The sequence below is a fragment of the Protomyctophum parallelum genome (genome assembly GCF_964188405.1).
Source record: "Protomyctophum parallelum genome assembly, chromosome: 6".
NCBI classification, from domain to species: domain Eukaryota; kingdom Metazoa; phylum Chordata; class Actinopteri; order Myctophiformes; family Myctophidae; genus Protomyctophum; species Protomyctophum parallelum.
Genome location: NC_139701.1, coordinates 43,868,814 through 43,883,005, shown reverse-complemented (window position 1 = coordinate 43,883,005; position 14,192 = coordinate 43,868,814). Strand labels below are relative to the sequence as shown.

The following is a 14,192-nucleotide window of genomic DNA, read 5'->3' as shown; positions in this document are numbered from 1 at the left end:
TAGATCAGTACATAAAATAAACTAGAGAAACACTTTTGGTGCCGTACTTCTTGTGGGACTAGAAATATCTGCAGTTGTAGAATCTGGCTCTGGAACAGGTGTGGTTGAATGAATGCCTTCACTTTCCGTTGTGATTACAATACCTGGGCACACAGATAGGAACATTCAATTATTTTATTCTAATTGAAAAAAGAATATCTATTTTGTTACAGACACAGACTCCACAACAAGAGTTTATGTAATTCAGATAAAGACTTAAAAAAGATCAGGCCTATTAGATCAGTACTTAATAATAGTTAATAGTTAGGTGTGGTTGAATGAATGCCTTCACTTTCCGTTGTGATTACAATACCTGGGCACACAGATTGAGAAATTAAATTACTATTGAACAATGTTGATATCCTATTTTGTTACTGGCACATTAGGCTACACTTACATGAATCCAACATATAGTGTAAATGGGAAAGGATTGTGTAAACAAACAATCAATAAAACATTAATTTACACAACACAAACACAGTGTTGTCAATGAAATTACCTATACAATGTTTAATCTGCAAATTGATACAATATGTAGTGAGGTTCCCTGCTTCATCTCTCTCTCAGCTAAAGGGTTCTTGGTCAGAAAAACATGAAGACGCCTGCTCTAGTTAGAAATGCTGACACTCCTAGCACAAAACCAGACCTTGAAATGTAGCCGTCCACAGCCAAAGTGAGCATATTTCAACAGGTTATGTTGTTTTACTTTATACTTTGAGCACCTGCCCTGACCCTCTCTCTAATGGTCTATAAAATACTCACTGAAAGCCCATGTCTGACTACAGCCTGTACATTTGTACAGGCTGTAGTCAGACTTGGACTTTCTGGTCTTTGAACCAGCACTGAAAACGAAACAAAATTTAAATGAGTAATGATGACATTGCATTACCTGGTCGTGAAGTTGCAGTAACTGGTGGTGAAGTTGCAGTAACTGGTGATGAAGTTGTGTTGAACGATGATGCAGTAGTAATTGAAGCAGTCGTGGGAGCAACTGTTGTAGAAGCTGTACCTTTAGAAATATTGTAAATTAATGGAAATGCTGGCAGCAGTTAAAGCAGTGATGTAGCTTCATGTATGTTGTAAATTTAAAAGCTCCTACTTGTAGCAATAACTGTTGATGCATTCACAGGTAGCGAGAAGCTGGAACTGCCATTTCTCACAGCCTCCACTAAAGTGTTAGCTACAGCGTCGATTGTTGGTGCACTAGAGTTGGCGTTGTTAAATTGCAGGGTCGCATTTACCACAATTGAACCTTGGCTGTGAAAAGATGATTAGTTAGATTTCATAATTATTATGGATTTTGTTATGAATATTTATATGGTATTTGCTCCAAAAAATATTATGTCAAGAGCATACCTGAAGCCGTTGATCACAGTTCGATAGAAGTTAGGAAATTGTGTGCTATACACATCGTCCAGCTGTGAAAAGAACACAGAAATATCACGCGCACACACACACACACACACACACACACACACACACACACACACACACACACACGCGCATGCATGCATATTAGCATTATCCACCCGTAAATTTTTTTAATTCTCTGTAGAATCCTTGAGGGATATTTGACAGAGTGGACTTACCGCTGTGGCAACTACGGTTGATAAGTTTTTGAATGCTGCTGAATTTGGATTTTCAAGATCTGCTGTGAAGGTTTGCTCGAGTTTGAATTCCAAATTGATCGTTGCCACTGATGCTGGAGCACAAAGTATAGGACAGAATTAGTTGCTGTAAATTGTTATTACTAAGGATTAAGTCAGATTAAATTTCAATAAAGATGTATTGAGTCACAGTTGAACTGATTAACTTGATATTTTTATATATTAATCATGGCACAGACACAGCACTTGTGCGCAAGATGAGTTCATAAACATGTTTTGCAATATAGGGGAGGATGGGGGAAGATGAACCGTCGGGTAAGTTGAACCACCCCCTGTATCTTTAAAACTACACACATGAGTTGTCATGTGACCTCAAAATCAGGACACACCCACCATTTCAACCTGACTGTGAAGATGAGAGACACATGGACAAAGTGGAAAGTACATTTATACACAAAAAAGTGTTTTTTGCTGGTCAAAGTAAAAAAATAAACTTTTCTGGAATAATCATTTTTATATTAAAGCAATAGCACCCAGGTCTAAACTTATATATCATGCATGTTGGTGATATACCAATGTATAAAACCCATGTGAATCATTTAGCTAAACATTATCCTGGAGCATTAAGCTAGCCATGTTTTGTCAAAAAGTGGCCATGGGGCAAGTTGAACCAATTCCTTGGGGTAAATTGAGCCAATTTTCTTAATGTGAATCACCATTCATATTTTTGTATTAAGTATTAGCTACTCAAATTATACTGAATGACCTTTAATTTGGATGTTTGCAAATGTTTGCAAATTTGCTATATTGTATTAACAATATTGCAAATATTATAAGGTTCTGAATAACAAACTTTATTTAATTGTCTTTATATTGTTTAAATAATAAATAAACAGATAAATAAGACTATTTGCAAAAGGGAAAACTGTTATTAAATTATTTTCAATACGTGAATACATTATCTGTTCAAGTTTAAGCTCTTTACATTAAAATATCATGTGGTTAAATTTTGGATCAACTTACCCCTTACCTGGGGCAAATTGAGCCACTTTTTATTTTATTTTTAAAAGGTCATATTTTCATGGCCCTTTGTCATAGCTGCTTACTCATCATTTCAATTGATAGAGGACATCCTGAAATATGTGTAGATCATTAGATTTGACTGCCATCTCATTTTGCCTTGCTTCCAGGACAACTTAAGTAAAAAGTGGTTCATCTTCCCCCATCCTCCCCTAGTGGTAAAGTTGTTTTGACTAATGGTTGAGTTTCTTTACCTGGTCGTGAAGTTGCAGTAACTGGTGGTGAAGTTGCAGTAACTGGTGGTGAAGTTGTGTTGAACGATGATGCAGTAGTAATTGAAGCAGTCGTGGGAGCAACTGTTGTAGAAGCTGTACCTTTAGAAATATTATAAATTAATGGAAAATGCTGGCAGCAGTTAAAGCAGTAATGTAGTTGTATGTTGTAAATTTGAAAGAATATTTAATGTAATAATATAAACATGTTTTTTTGTTTTTGTTTTTTGCAACAATTTTCTTCATTTTGTTGAGGAAATGCAGAGCCAGATCACTCATAGCATCTCTGAGGATAGACTTCTGGATGAGTCCAGCATTTTGAACGAAACGGGCCACACCTTAAAACTTTGGAAGCCAATCTTAGCCAATCAGGATGGAAGATGGGAAATGGTGCCACTCCGTGTTGATCACATGACTATGGAGATAGTGTATACCCAACTGTGTGATGTATGGATAAAATGTGTACGAGTAATCTACAGACATGTGTTTTGCCTAAATCGGCCTCATGGTGGTGCTATAACAGGCTGTTGAGGAATATTTGGGGCAGAGGTTCGTCGTTGGCATCCAGGGACTGTGTGTGCAAAGTTTGGTATGTATGGATTGGGCCAAAGGTGCCGGAGATTATCTGATAACGGACGGACGGAAGGACGGACAGACGGAAGGACACACGAACGGAAGGACGGACGGAGTGCAAAACATACTCTCCCCCCATGCCTTCGGCCTGGTGGAGACAATGATGGTTTTACTATTAAACTGTTGCTGTCGTACTTGCTGTTGTGGGTCCAGGAACTGCAGTTGTCAAATGTGTCTCTGGACTTGGTGTGGTTGTAGGGCTGCCCCCTGTTTCTGTTGTGGTTGCAATACCTGGACACACATGTACAGTATGAAAATGCCTCTACAATTCTAAGCAAACAATTTTGGCTTTCCTACTTTGTACACAGACTTATGTACACAGACTGCAGAGATAAAATAATAAGAATGTTTACTTCTCCTTTACACACAACCATACGAAGGTTGTTTGAAGAAGCCGACATTTTCACCTTTAGACCCCTAGGTTAACATTGCAAAGTTACTAGCGCTGTCACATGAAAGTATTTTGACTTGGCCTACTGCATGCATGGTTACAAATTAAGTGGACTAACTAGCCTTTGTTGTATATGTACAAAAATAATTGTATAATTATCTGCAATATCACATAACATTAATGCATGGAAGGGCTGTCTGGGTGGCACATAAGGCAAGTGAAAATATTTTACTCCATCGATTGGTTTTGTTCATAGACTGACACCACGGCGCGTATTCAGGGCGTAAAGCTGCGACTCCGCCCACCCCCGGGGGAAGTTGTGATTTGCTGTCGTTCACTGCAATGCAATTTGCGGCATTTCCAAAACAATATTTTGCGCAGAGTAGCGATTATCAAACGTATTTGCAATGCCATACGTTTAAAGATCTGTTGCCCGTGGACAAGGCACGCTATAGCCTACCTCCGCAAGTGAGATATTATCGGCATAGATGTTTGTCCGTATGTGAATAAGGATTGGACCAAGTTGCATTGACAGCCATAGAAAATTCTTACCCCGGGCTAAAACCGGATGTGACATTTGTGTTGTGTGTAAACAGCTTCAGCTATAAGTGGGTTTTTAGGGACTCACTTATAGCTGTATATGTAAACAAAAAAAGACAGCTCAGCTCAGACACGTTGCAGAACAAAGGACACAGATATACACACATCCACGTACCTACATCGGTCCATAAAATACAAACATAAAAATACACAATATACTGTATATGGACACATGGTGCTTGAAAGTCTAGATGGGAACGGCTACCCCGAGAAAATTTAATAAAAAACAATAATAGTATTAATATCCACAGCAGAAGGTAGAAAATAAATTAAAATAAAGTAAATAAACAAGGAATGCTAAATTTAAATGAAGTAAATAAACAAGGAATGATGATCCTATCCATCAAGGTTAGTGGTATCACTTCTGCCAAGGAACCCTATGGTCAAGGTGGCAGGCTGGCAGCTAATTGAGGGCCAATAAATCGCAAATATGGATCCCATATTTTATATATCTGTTGTGGAGCATAGCAGGTTAAAAATTCCAACGGCATGCACTGCATGATTATTTTGTGCCAGTCATTCTTTACCTATAGCTGTGGTTGTAGGAAGGATGGTGGTTGCGAACGCAGTGAGCACTAACTATGAGACCCTGCAGATCGTGTCTGTCTGTCTGTCTGTGTGTCTGTCTGTCCCGCTGTGACACCACCCGCCCGCCACCAGAGGGCGGAGCTGTAGCACACACACAAACACACAAACACACACACTGCGTTCGCTTCCCGCGTTTGCGCGTCTTACTTGTGGTACCTGGAGCGGGTGTAGTTGGTGTAGCTGTTGCAACTGGTAGTGGTGACAGGCCAGCACAGGTGACGTTCAGGTCACTGTTAGTCCCAGAGGACGTGAAGGTGACAAATCCTGGCTGGTCGCTGCTGATGTGACCATTGATCCAATCCTGGTATCGAGACACTCTGGCATAGACTCCAGGCAAATTAGGCAGGGCACAACCCCGACCCCAGCTCACTATTCCAGACTGAACCCAGCGAGAACCTTCTTTGCTCACCATTGGGCCTCCTGAATCTCCCTGTCGTGTAGGGAAACACATGCTGTATTAAAACAATGAGATCTTTTCCGGGAAGAAATGCTCACAATGAACACAACCATTCAAATGATCACCTGAATCGAGTCCTTCCGTCCATCAGTGAAGCCAGCACAGATCATATTGTCATTGATGGCGCCCACTCCAAGTTCACAATTACACTGTCTGTTCCCCACCACTGGAACCTCCACCTCCTGGAGGTTTTCCGGGGAAGGAAGGGCAACTAGGGAGACACAAAGTTAGTTTCATGAGCAAATTATCATATCAAACGTATTTATTTTCTTTCATCACAGTCACTGAGTTAATTTCTGTATGGTGGTTTCTTTGTTGTTTTACTGTAATTCACCTGGTTTGAAATGCTACCATTAAAATGGACCTTTACTGTACTGTACTCACGTCCATATGCAATTTTATCCCAGCCGGTGATCCAGCTGTCGATGCCACTGTAGAAGGTGCTCCCCGATGCTGCCAGGCAGACTGGTCGGATATAGCTGGTAAAAGTCACCGGCGATGAAAGTTTCAGGAGAGCGATGTCATTATTATATGGGGTATCATTATGATAGTCGGGGTGGAGGATGATCTGGCTAACCGACCGAGAGACCTCGTTAGGATTGTATAGTTCTTGACTCTGCCGACCCAGATAAACAGTGAGACCAGATGGTACGGTGTTACTAGGAATAAAGAAAAAAGGCAATCCATAATTAGCACAATATTCACTTTCCTTTTGCAAGTATTAATGAAATGGACTCAGAGACTCTTGCTGATAATAACACCCCACCTTGTGAAGCAGTGAGCAGCTGACATCACCCATTCATTGTTAATAAGAGATCCTCCACAGAAGTGACTTGGAAAAGTACTATTTGCATGTAGACTGGCCTGCCACGGCCAGCTCCCTGCAGGAGCGTCCTCACCTCCAACTATCCTGGTGTTCAGAGGAGGCCGGCCGCACACTGAGAGAGACACAACCGTCAATTGATCTGGGTTGCAAAGCCAATAGAGTAATGCATAATTTATGCTCTTTATCATATGATGAAGTATTAATCCCGCGCGGCACACACACACACACACACACACATATTGTGTGTGCGTGTATAATTTTGTGTATAATGTGCGTGTATAATTTCACAGAAATTGCACACTGCGTTTGTGATTTGTGGCATTTTTTCGAAACGGACCAATCGTGTGAGCTTTGGAAGCCAATCTTAGCCAATCAGGATGGAAGATGGGAAATGGTGCCGCTCCGTGTTGATCACATGACTATGGAGATAGTGTATACCGAATTGTGTGATTGAAGTAATCTACAGAAATGTGTTTTGCCTAAATCGGCCTCATGGTGGCACTATAACAGGCCGTTGAGGAATATTTGGGGCAGAGGTTCGTCGTTGGAATCCAGGGAGTGTGTGTGCAAAGTTTGGCATGGATCGGGCCAACGGTGCCGGAGAATAGCTGATAACGGATGGACGGAAGGACGGACGGACACACACACGGACGGACGGACAGAGTGCAAAACATACTCTCCCCCCATGCCTTCGGCCTGGTGGAGACAATGATGGTTTTACTATTAAACTGTTGCTGCCGTACTTGCTGTTGTGGGACCAAGAACTGCAGTTGTCAAATGTGTCTCTGGACTTGGTGTGGTTGTAGGGCTTACCCCTGTTTCTGTTGTGGCTGCAATACCTGGACACACATGTACAGTATGAAAATGCCTCTACAATTCTAAGCAAACAATTTTGGCTTTCCTACTTTGTCCATGTACACAGAATGCAGAGATAAAATAATAAGAATTTGGACTTCTCCTTTACACACAACCATACCAAAGTTGTTTGAAGAAGCAGACATTTTCACCTTTAGACCCCTTGCAGGGTTAACATTGCAAAGTTACTAGCACTGACACAGGAAAGTATTTTGGCCCAAGGAATTCTGGAGTTTGCTACTCCAATGCAAGTTTACAATCTTCTACACCAATGAACCACTTCCACAAGTCTGTATGCAGTCTGAGTTCCAGCCTGAGGCCGTAGTCTGCTGGGTGTTACTGAGTAAAGACCAATAATTAGACTTTGCTGTCAGGGCTCCTCGGCTCTGGAATAACCTGCCCTATAGGAGCTCAAGCTTGATTGTCTTTTTGCTCACTTCTTTTTTTTTGTTATCAAATGTTTTTTATTTAAGACAAAAAAATCACAATAAAACAAGTTAACGCCATGAATGAATAAAGAAAACAAAACACATATAAAAAATAACACATATAACAGCGAAAGAAAGGAACACAAAAACAAACAAACAATCCCACCCACCCCTCCCCCTGGGACCAAAGATGCCACAAAATGTCAGGACTCCTACCAATGTGCAATGGGAAAATAATAATAATAATGACAAAATCATGTCCTTAACCAAATCTGCAATACCAGACCAAATATCAATGTTTTCCTCTTTCGCTCCGTGCAATCTTGCTGTTGACAATTCCATATAGATGATATCTAGAAAGGCCAAAGCCCATTGGCGAAATGTCAATGTATGAGGTGGTTTCCAGTGCGAAGCAACCATCTTCTTTGCGGCCGTTACGCCAGCAAAGAAGACACGAATACGGGTATTATTTAATGGCAATTGGGATATGTCGTTTAATATGAATAGAGATGGGGAGGATGTAATGTTAATTTGTAGAATAATCGAAAGATTAGCAGCAACCAAATTCCAAAATGTGAGGACACTCGGACACTCCCACACCATATGAAAGAATGTACCTATGGTGTTCGAAGTGCAGAAAGTGCAGTTGTGATTATTCAAAATCCTCATAGCAGACAATCTACAGGGGGTCAAGTACGGTCAAGTACGATTTTTTGCTCACTTCTTAAAACAAACTTAAAACAACAAATTGGTGTTAAAAAAAGTAAGCTGGGGGCACGGTGTCACAGTTGGTAGTGCTGTCGCCTCACAGCTAGAAGGTCCTGGGTTCGATTCCTGCTCGGGACGCTGTGTGTGCTGGCGGCGTGTTTCCTCCTCCGCGTCATCAGTGCCCATACCCGAAGGCGGGGTTGGCGAAAGGGCCTTTCTGTGCGGAGTTGGCATGTTCTCCCCGTGTCCACCAGGATTACTGCATGTTTTCTGTGAGGGTACCTACCCCTCACAAAAAACATGCAGTAATCCTGGTCACTAAACTGCCTCCCCCTGGCCAGCCGGGGCGCCTGATGGAGGGGAAAGGAACTGGGTTGGAATAACGTGTTCCTTCCACGCGCTACGTCCAACCAGGGAATTAACTCCCCCCTGGCAGGTGTAAAGGAGCAACTTGGACACTCAGGCATGAAGGAAGCATGAGTTCAAGTCCGTTGCTCTCCCCTTGTCCCCCATATATGGGGACTAGGTTGGTGGAGGGTGTGTAGAGCCCAGGAACACATTAGATGATTGACACAGGGGTGAAAAATGGGTTACAAAATCGTGGGATAAGAAATATATATAAAATAAATAAATAAGAAGTAGCTCTGTAATGGGAAGTGAATTGTTCAATTTGAAAGTGGTTGGTTGGTGTAGCAGATTGTACAATAAACTTGCACCTATATTTATATTTATATTGAATTACTAACATACCACTATACCAATATACTACACATGCCTGTGTGTATATATTGATCCATATCCTTGTTGATACTTGGTAGGTACATATACATACCTACCACAATAAGTATTTTTCACTGGTGATAGATTGCACTAGATATTGATCTGCAAATGATTCATACCATAATGCGAACCCATATGTAGCAGGGGGACTTTTGAGGGAATAATAATAAAATATACTTAATGCCTACGCCACCTTTTTCTAGAGGGAAGGTCCTCTTTAACCATAGAAAGCACAGGTTCGTGTGACCAAGGTTGAGCATGGAAATAAGACATTGGGATTTCAAACAAGGAATTTTATTCTCTTTTCGTTTTGTACACCGTTATTCTTTTAAAATACTCTGACTAAAAGTCAACATCATATAAACAACCAAGACATACTATACCATACACTTGGCTGGCGTACCGGAGGAGGAGCACAGCAGCATGGAATAAGGGCATTTCTATACTAACACCAGGCAGCCAGTATGCAGATACATTTAGGAAAAGCCATGCCTTCAAACCCTTGTCCTCCTCAGATACGTCAACCTTACAGCAAGCTAGGGGATCCCCTGAATGAAAGCAGCCCAGCCCTTTTAAACCTGTCTGCCAATAACCCCCATCCTTAATTTGAAACAAGGAGCACCTGGCGGGTGTTACCATAGTAACAGGTCTACCTGGTTACACATAGGTCAGTCGAAGTGCAGGCAAGCAGGTCAGGTCTTTAAGTCTGAAAAGTCCACTGCCGTGCGAGGGCACAGACTTTATTCAAAACTAAATAAAACTACTTTGCTCTGCCGGATATACATTATTTTCCAGAGAGTGTACACACACACACACACACACACACACACACACACACACACACACACACACACACACACACACACACACACACACACACACACACATACACACGTATGCATGTATTATTTCTTATAATATATTTTATCCATATCCTGTATGTTATGTTATGATATGATCTATGATATGATCTGATTGCCCATGCTGTGTACTTGTACGTGAATACAAATGTACGGGCGGCGGTGGCTCAGGGGTAGAGTGCCTGGATGGTAACCGTAAGGTTGCCAGTTCGAACCTGGGCTCCCCCAGAGTTACTGTCGAAGTGTCCTTGAGCAAGACACTGAACCCCTAATTGCTCCCGATGTGCTAGTTGGTGCCTTGCATGGTTTCCGCTGCCATCGGTGTATGAATGTGTGTGTGAATGGGTGAATGTAATGCACAATCTCTGTAAAGCGCCTTGGATAAAGGCGCTATATAAATGCACCATTTACTAGATATGTATTGTGTACTGCCTGAACTGTAACATACTTTATAGTTAGCTCCTGGAGTGGAGACATTTAGACAGCAAGGTCAGCGTGCTGCAGGCAGCTAGATTGTGATGTCTAGTTAGTGACGTCATTAGGAGATGAGGATCCAAAAGCTATATATGTTCTGTATGTATGTAATAAATCTTGTGAACGTCTTAGCGTGATACTGTCTGGTGTCATTTTATTGTTCTCCCGGGCCCGTCCATCTGTCCGCCGCCGGACCAAGGAATGATTCAACCGGGTCGTCACATGCCACCCAGACTACACACACAAGTCCGGTCTGTAAGAACCAGACGAGGGTCCAGTACTTAGGATAATACAACACTGTATATTCTTATGTATGCGTAAGTTCTGGTATAGATTTCAACTTACCAGACGCCACCATACCTCCAGACGCCACCATACCTGCAAAATAAAGGGAAAAATAATTAATAAATGAAAAGAAAATATGCGAATAGCCACAGAATTTAGTTAAATTTCCATTACTGTCAATAATGTACTTACTTATTATCCCTAAAAGCAACACAGGCAACATGATTGGCAGAATTCCAAGCCTATTCACCAGCCTGTTCACAACACAAGTGGTCAAATTATTTGAATATATATTTTTGTTAGTAGATCTAATAGTCTATTGGTCAGGAGTCTTTCTCTGGTCAAGGACGCTTTACCTGAGAAAGATGAAGCAGGACCCCCACATATAACATAGTGTATTTTATTAGAATTGTGTTATAATTTATCCACACTTTTCCTGGGCTGTGTGTGCTCTACTTCCTGTCGATTCGATCCAATGAAATCCAATGAAACTGGTCAGATGACCAATGATATCCAATGAAATCGACAGGAAGTGGAGCACACACAGCCCAGGAAAAGTGTGGATAATTTTGTTTGAGAAAGCTTCCATGCCACTTGACCTTTTTCAAAGCTAGATCACCATATTCCAGTGGTTGTTTCATTAATGTCTGCTGACCATTAAGATATTATTTTAAAGGTAGGACAAGTGATTTTCTTTTTGTTCAAATAAGTGTTAAATTGCTCTATATTCTGATAAGAATCATCGCTATATACAGGTGTTTGTTCACTAACAGATGTCACCCCTGTCTGTCCAGCTCTAAAAGAAAAATGCATTTCCAATCAGGAGAGAAAACTCATAAAGAAATGAACTTTGAAGGGAATTGGAAGGTCAAATTGAAGCTGATAAATGGGTACCCTCTCCTGATTGCAGACATTTGCAAACCACCTGAAAAGGTATTTCTTGCTTATTAATGATGTAGCTACCCCTAGATACCCGCAATGATTACTATCAGAATAGAACTTTGATGATTTAAGAAAAATAAAATATCCCTTACCCTACATTTAAGTGCTATGGGTTGAAGGTAATGCTACAGCTTTGATGGATACATAGATTTATATGACAGCACTATCATCAGTAATGATGAAGGCATCTATGTGGCATAGTTTAAATTGATTAACATCAACAACAAGAACAAGACCAAAAACGTCGACAATAATAGTAGTAGTAGTAGTAGTAGTAGTAGTAGTAGTAGTAATAATAATAATAATAATAATAATAATAAAACTTGCTACAAGAACAACAACAATGCATACATGATCTAATAGATAATAAAGCAGTCACCTGTATTGTGCTGAGTCAGCAGTCATGGAGCCACTGAGCTGATTTTATAATAGCAGGCGAGTGCTACAGTCCAACAAACATCTTGTTAAACCAGTAAAAAAGAATGTTAATCCAGTAATAATCAGTCTACGTCGCCACGAACTGGTTAAGCTAAAACCAAACTTTCTAGTTAAAAAATGTTCAGAATGAAAATAAGTAAGGGGGGTTTGAAGCAGACGATGCGTGCGCCGGCCGGTGTGTGGGTGAGGGAGGGGGAAGGAGGGAAGTGGGCATGTGTATATTCGTACGTCTCTAAATGTTTTGATGAATTGAAAATGGTGGGCCCTATTGTAAAATGGTGCTGTCCACTCACAGTTAACAGTTTTTGTATTGAGTTGTACTTGAAATGTACTGTAATTCTGCAAACTGTTAATAAATCAACCAATCAATCAATTACAGACCAAGTACAGTAGGCCTATGTTGTTTATTTGTTGAAATGTCCTTGTGGTTTGTATAGTATGTAGACAAAACAAAGAGAGTTGAAATGTTGAATTACTGTACACAAGAAATAAATTATGATGAAAAATCCCTGGTTGCTAGTAATCATGTAGGCTAAGAAGAAGAAAATATTGTTAAATGTTCTACCAATGGTAAGATGTATGTCCTAATAGTTTAGCATTTAATTTAATAATTTATGACTTTTGGAAACTATTGGGCACTTGTGCTGAGGCGGTTCACACACTGACAATAGCCAATGAGGCTGAAACTTGTTTGTGCTTGACTGTTGCATTATTAAATGCTTAAAATGCAATCTAGTCAGGTCGCTAGGTCCAGAGAAGGATATTCGACACAGCGAACAGAAGTACCAAATTCATCACCATACTTTCAATTTTTGATGGGAGCCATACTGTATGTCATCAAGATGGCGGAAGGCGTGCCCTCTCGAAAGTGCCAATATAGCTGGCAATATCTCGACCTGCACTTATGTCAATCTTTGTCAAAATATTATTTTTCTGTGTCAAGTAATGCATTTAAAACTATTGAGCATGAGCACCGGCGACAACCACTTTTACAACCACACTTGACCAAGTTGACCAGTTTACTGAAGGATTTTGACGCCAGCGGTAGAATGCTCCACAAAAGAAGCCAGACCTGTTTGACTCCAATGCCCACCCCCTCCTTCTTGAGTTGGTGGAATGTGTCTAACCCTAACCCATCATTTAATTATTCTGACTGAACAATGAACTCACAGTGTCACACCATGCTTTATGCACAGTAAAAGTAGGTACTTAAGTAAGTGCTTACTTAATTAGGGCAGGTTTATTGTCAGTACCAGCTGAATGCAGGTCCGAGTACCCAGTACTGCACAACTTGCAGATAGAACAGCTATGCTCCAGGGCATCAACCAGGTGAATCAATCCTGGTGTCGGCCTCTTCATGGTTACATGGTAGCATGGAGTGGCAGGTGTCTGTGCCTACCATTGTGGCGCCAGATGTAATGAAGACCAGTTTGCCCTCTGGCCAGGCAGTGGATGCAATCTTTCCAGAGAGTAAAGTAAAGAGCTATTGCTTGTTCATATTATGGTCACGCAGGAAATCTGTTCAATTCCCTGGTAGCTTGCTCTAACCAACCAGCCAGTTTATCTTTTTGGATAATGAGGAATGGTATGAAGAATAGTGATGACATTGAATGAACAGTACACAGGTTGAAGAGTCTCGGCTCCGCTTCAAAACCAAATTCATATCAATATTAAATAGCATATGGCTCCCTTGAGAATCATCAGGGTAAAAAGGGTACACATCACAGACACATTCACATGGTCACTTAACACCGAGTACATCCTCAAGAAGGCGCAGCAGCGACTGTACTTTCTGAGGCGCCTTAAAGAATTTGGCTTACGTAGAAAAGGACTAGTGAATTTTTATCGCTGTATAATTGAAAGTGTCTTAACTGGCTGTATCACATTGTGGTACGGTAACATGACCGCTCAGGACTGCAACAGTTTGCAGAGGACCATTAAAACAGCAGCTAAAATCATCGGCAGCACAGAATTACCCAGTCTCCATAA

General features: G+C 40.9%; 1 protein-coding gene and 1 long non-coding RNA gene across 2 annotated transcripts; both read right to left on the bottom strand.

Moving 5' to 3' along the window:
- Positions 1 to 949: 949 nt before the first annotated feature.
- On the bottom strand, positions 950 to 1,723 carry LOC310860781. Its single transcript, XR_014569433.1, has 4 exons — positions 1,629 to 1,723; positions 1,396 to 1,457; positions 1,139 to 1,296; positions 950 to 1,048 (listed from the first exon to the last, which is right to left on the bottom strand). It is a non-coding gene; the product is annotated as an uncharacterized lncRNA (long non-coding RNA).
- Positions 1,724 to 2,916: 1,193 nt separating this feature from the next.
- On the bottom strand, positions 2,917 to 13,562 carry LOC310860005 (serine protease 33-like; the record flags this gene model as incomplete). Its single annotated transcript, XM_083766768.1, has 8 exons — positions 2,917 to 3,040; positions 3,707 to 3,802; positions 5,267 to 5,580; positions 5,673 to 5,818; positions 5,992 to 6,266; positions 6,374 to 6,545; positions 10,884 to 10,916; positions 13,457 to 13,562. The coding sequence occupies 8 exons, from the start codon at positions 13,560 to 13,562 to the stop codon at positions 2,917 to 2,919; spliced, it is 1,266 nt and encodes a 421-aa protein (XP_083622894.1).
- Positions 13,563 to 14,192: the final 630 nt, after the last annotated feature.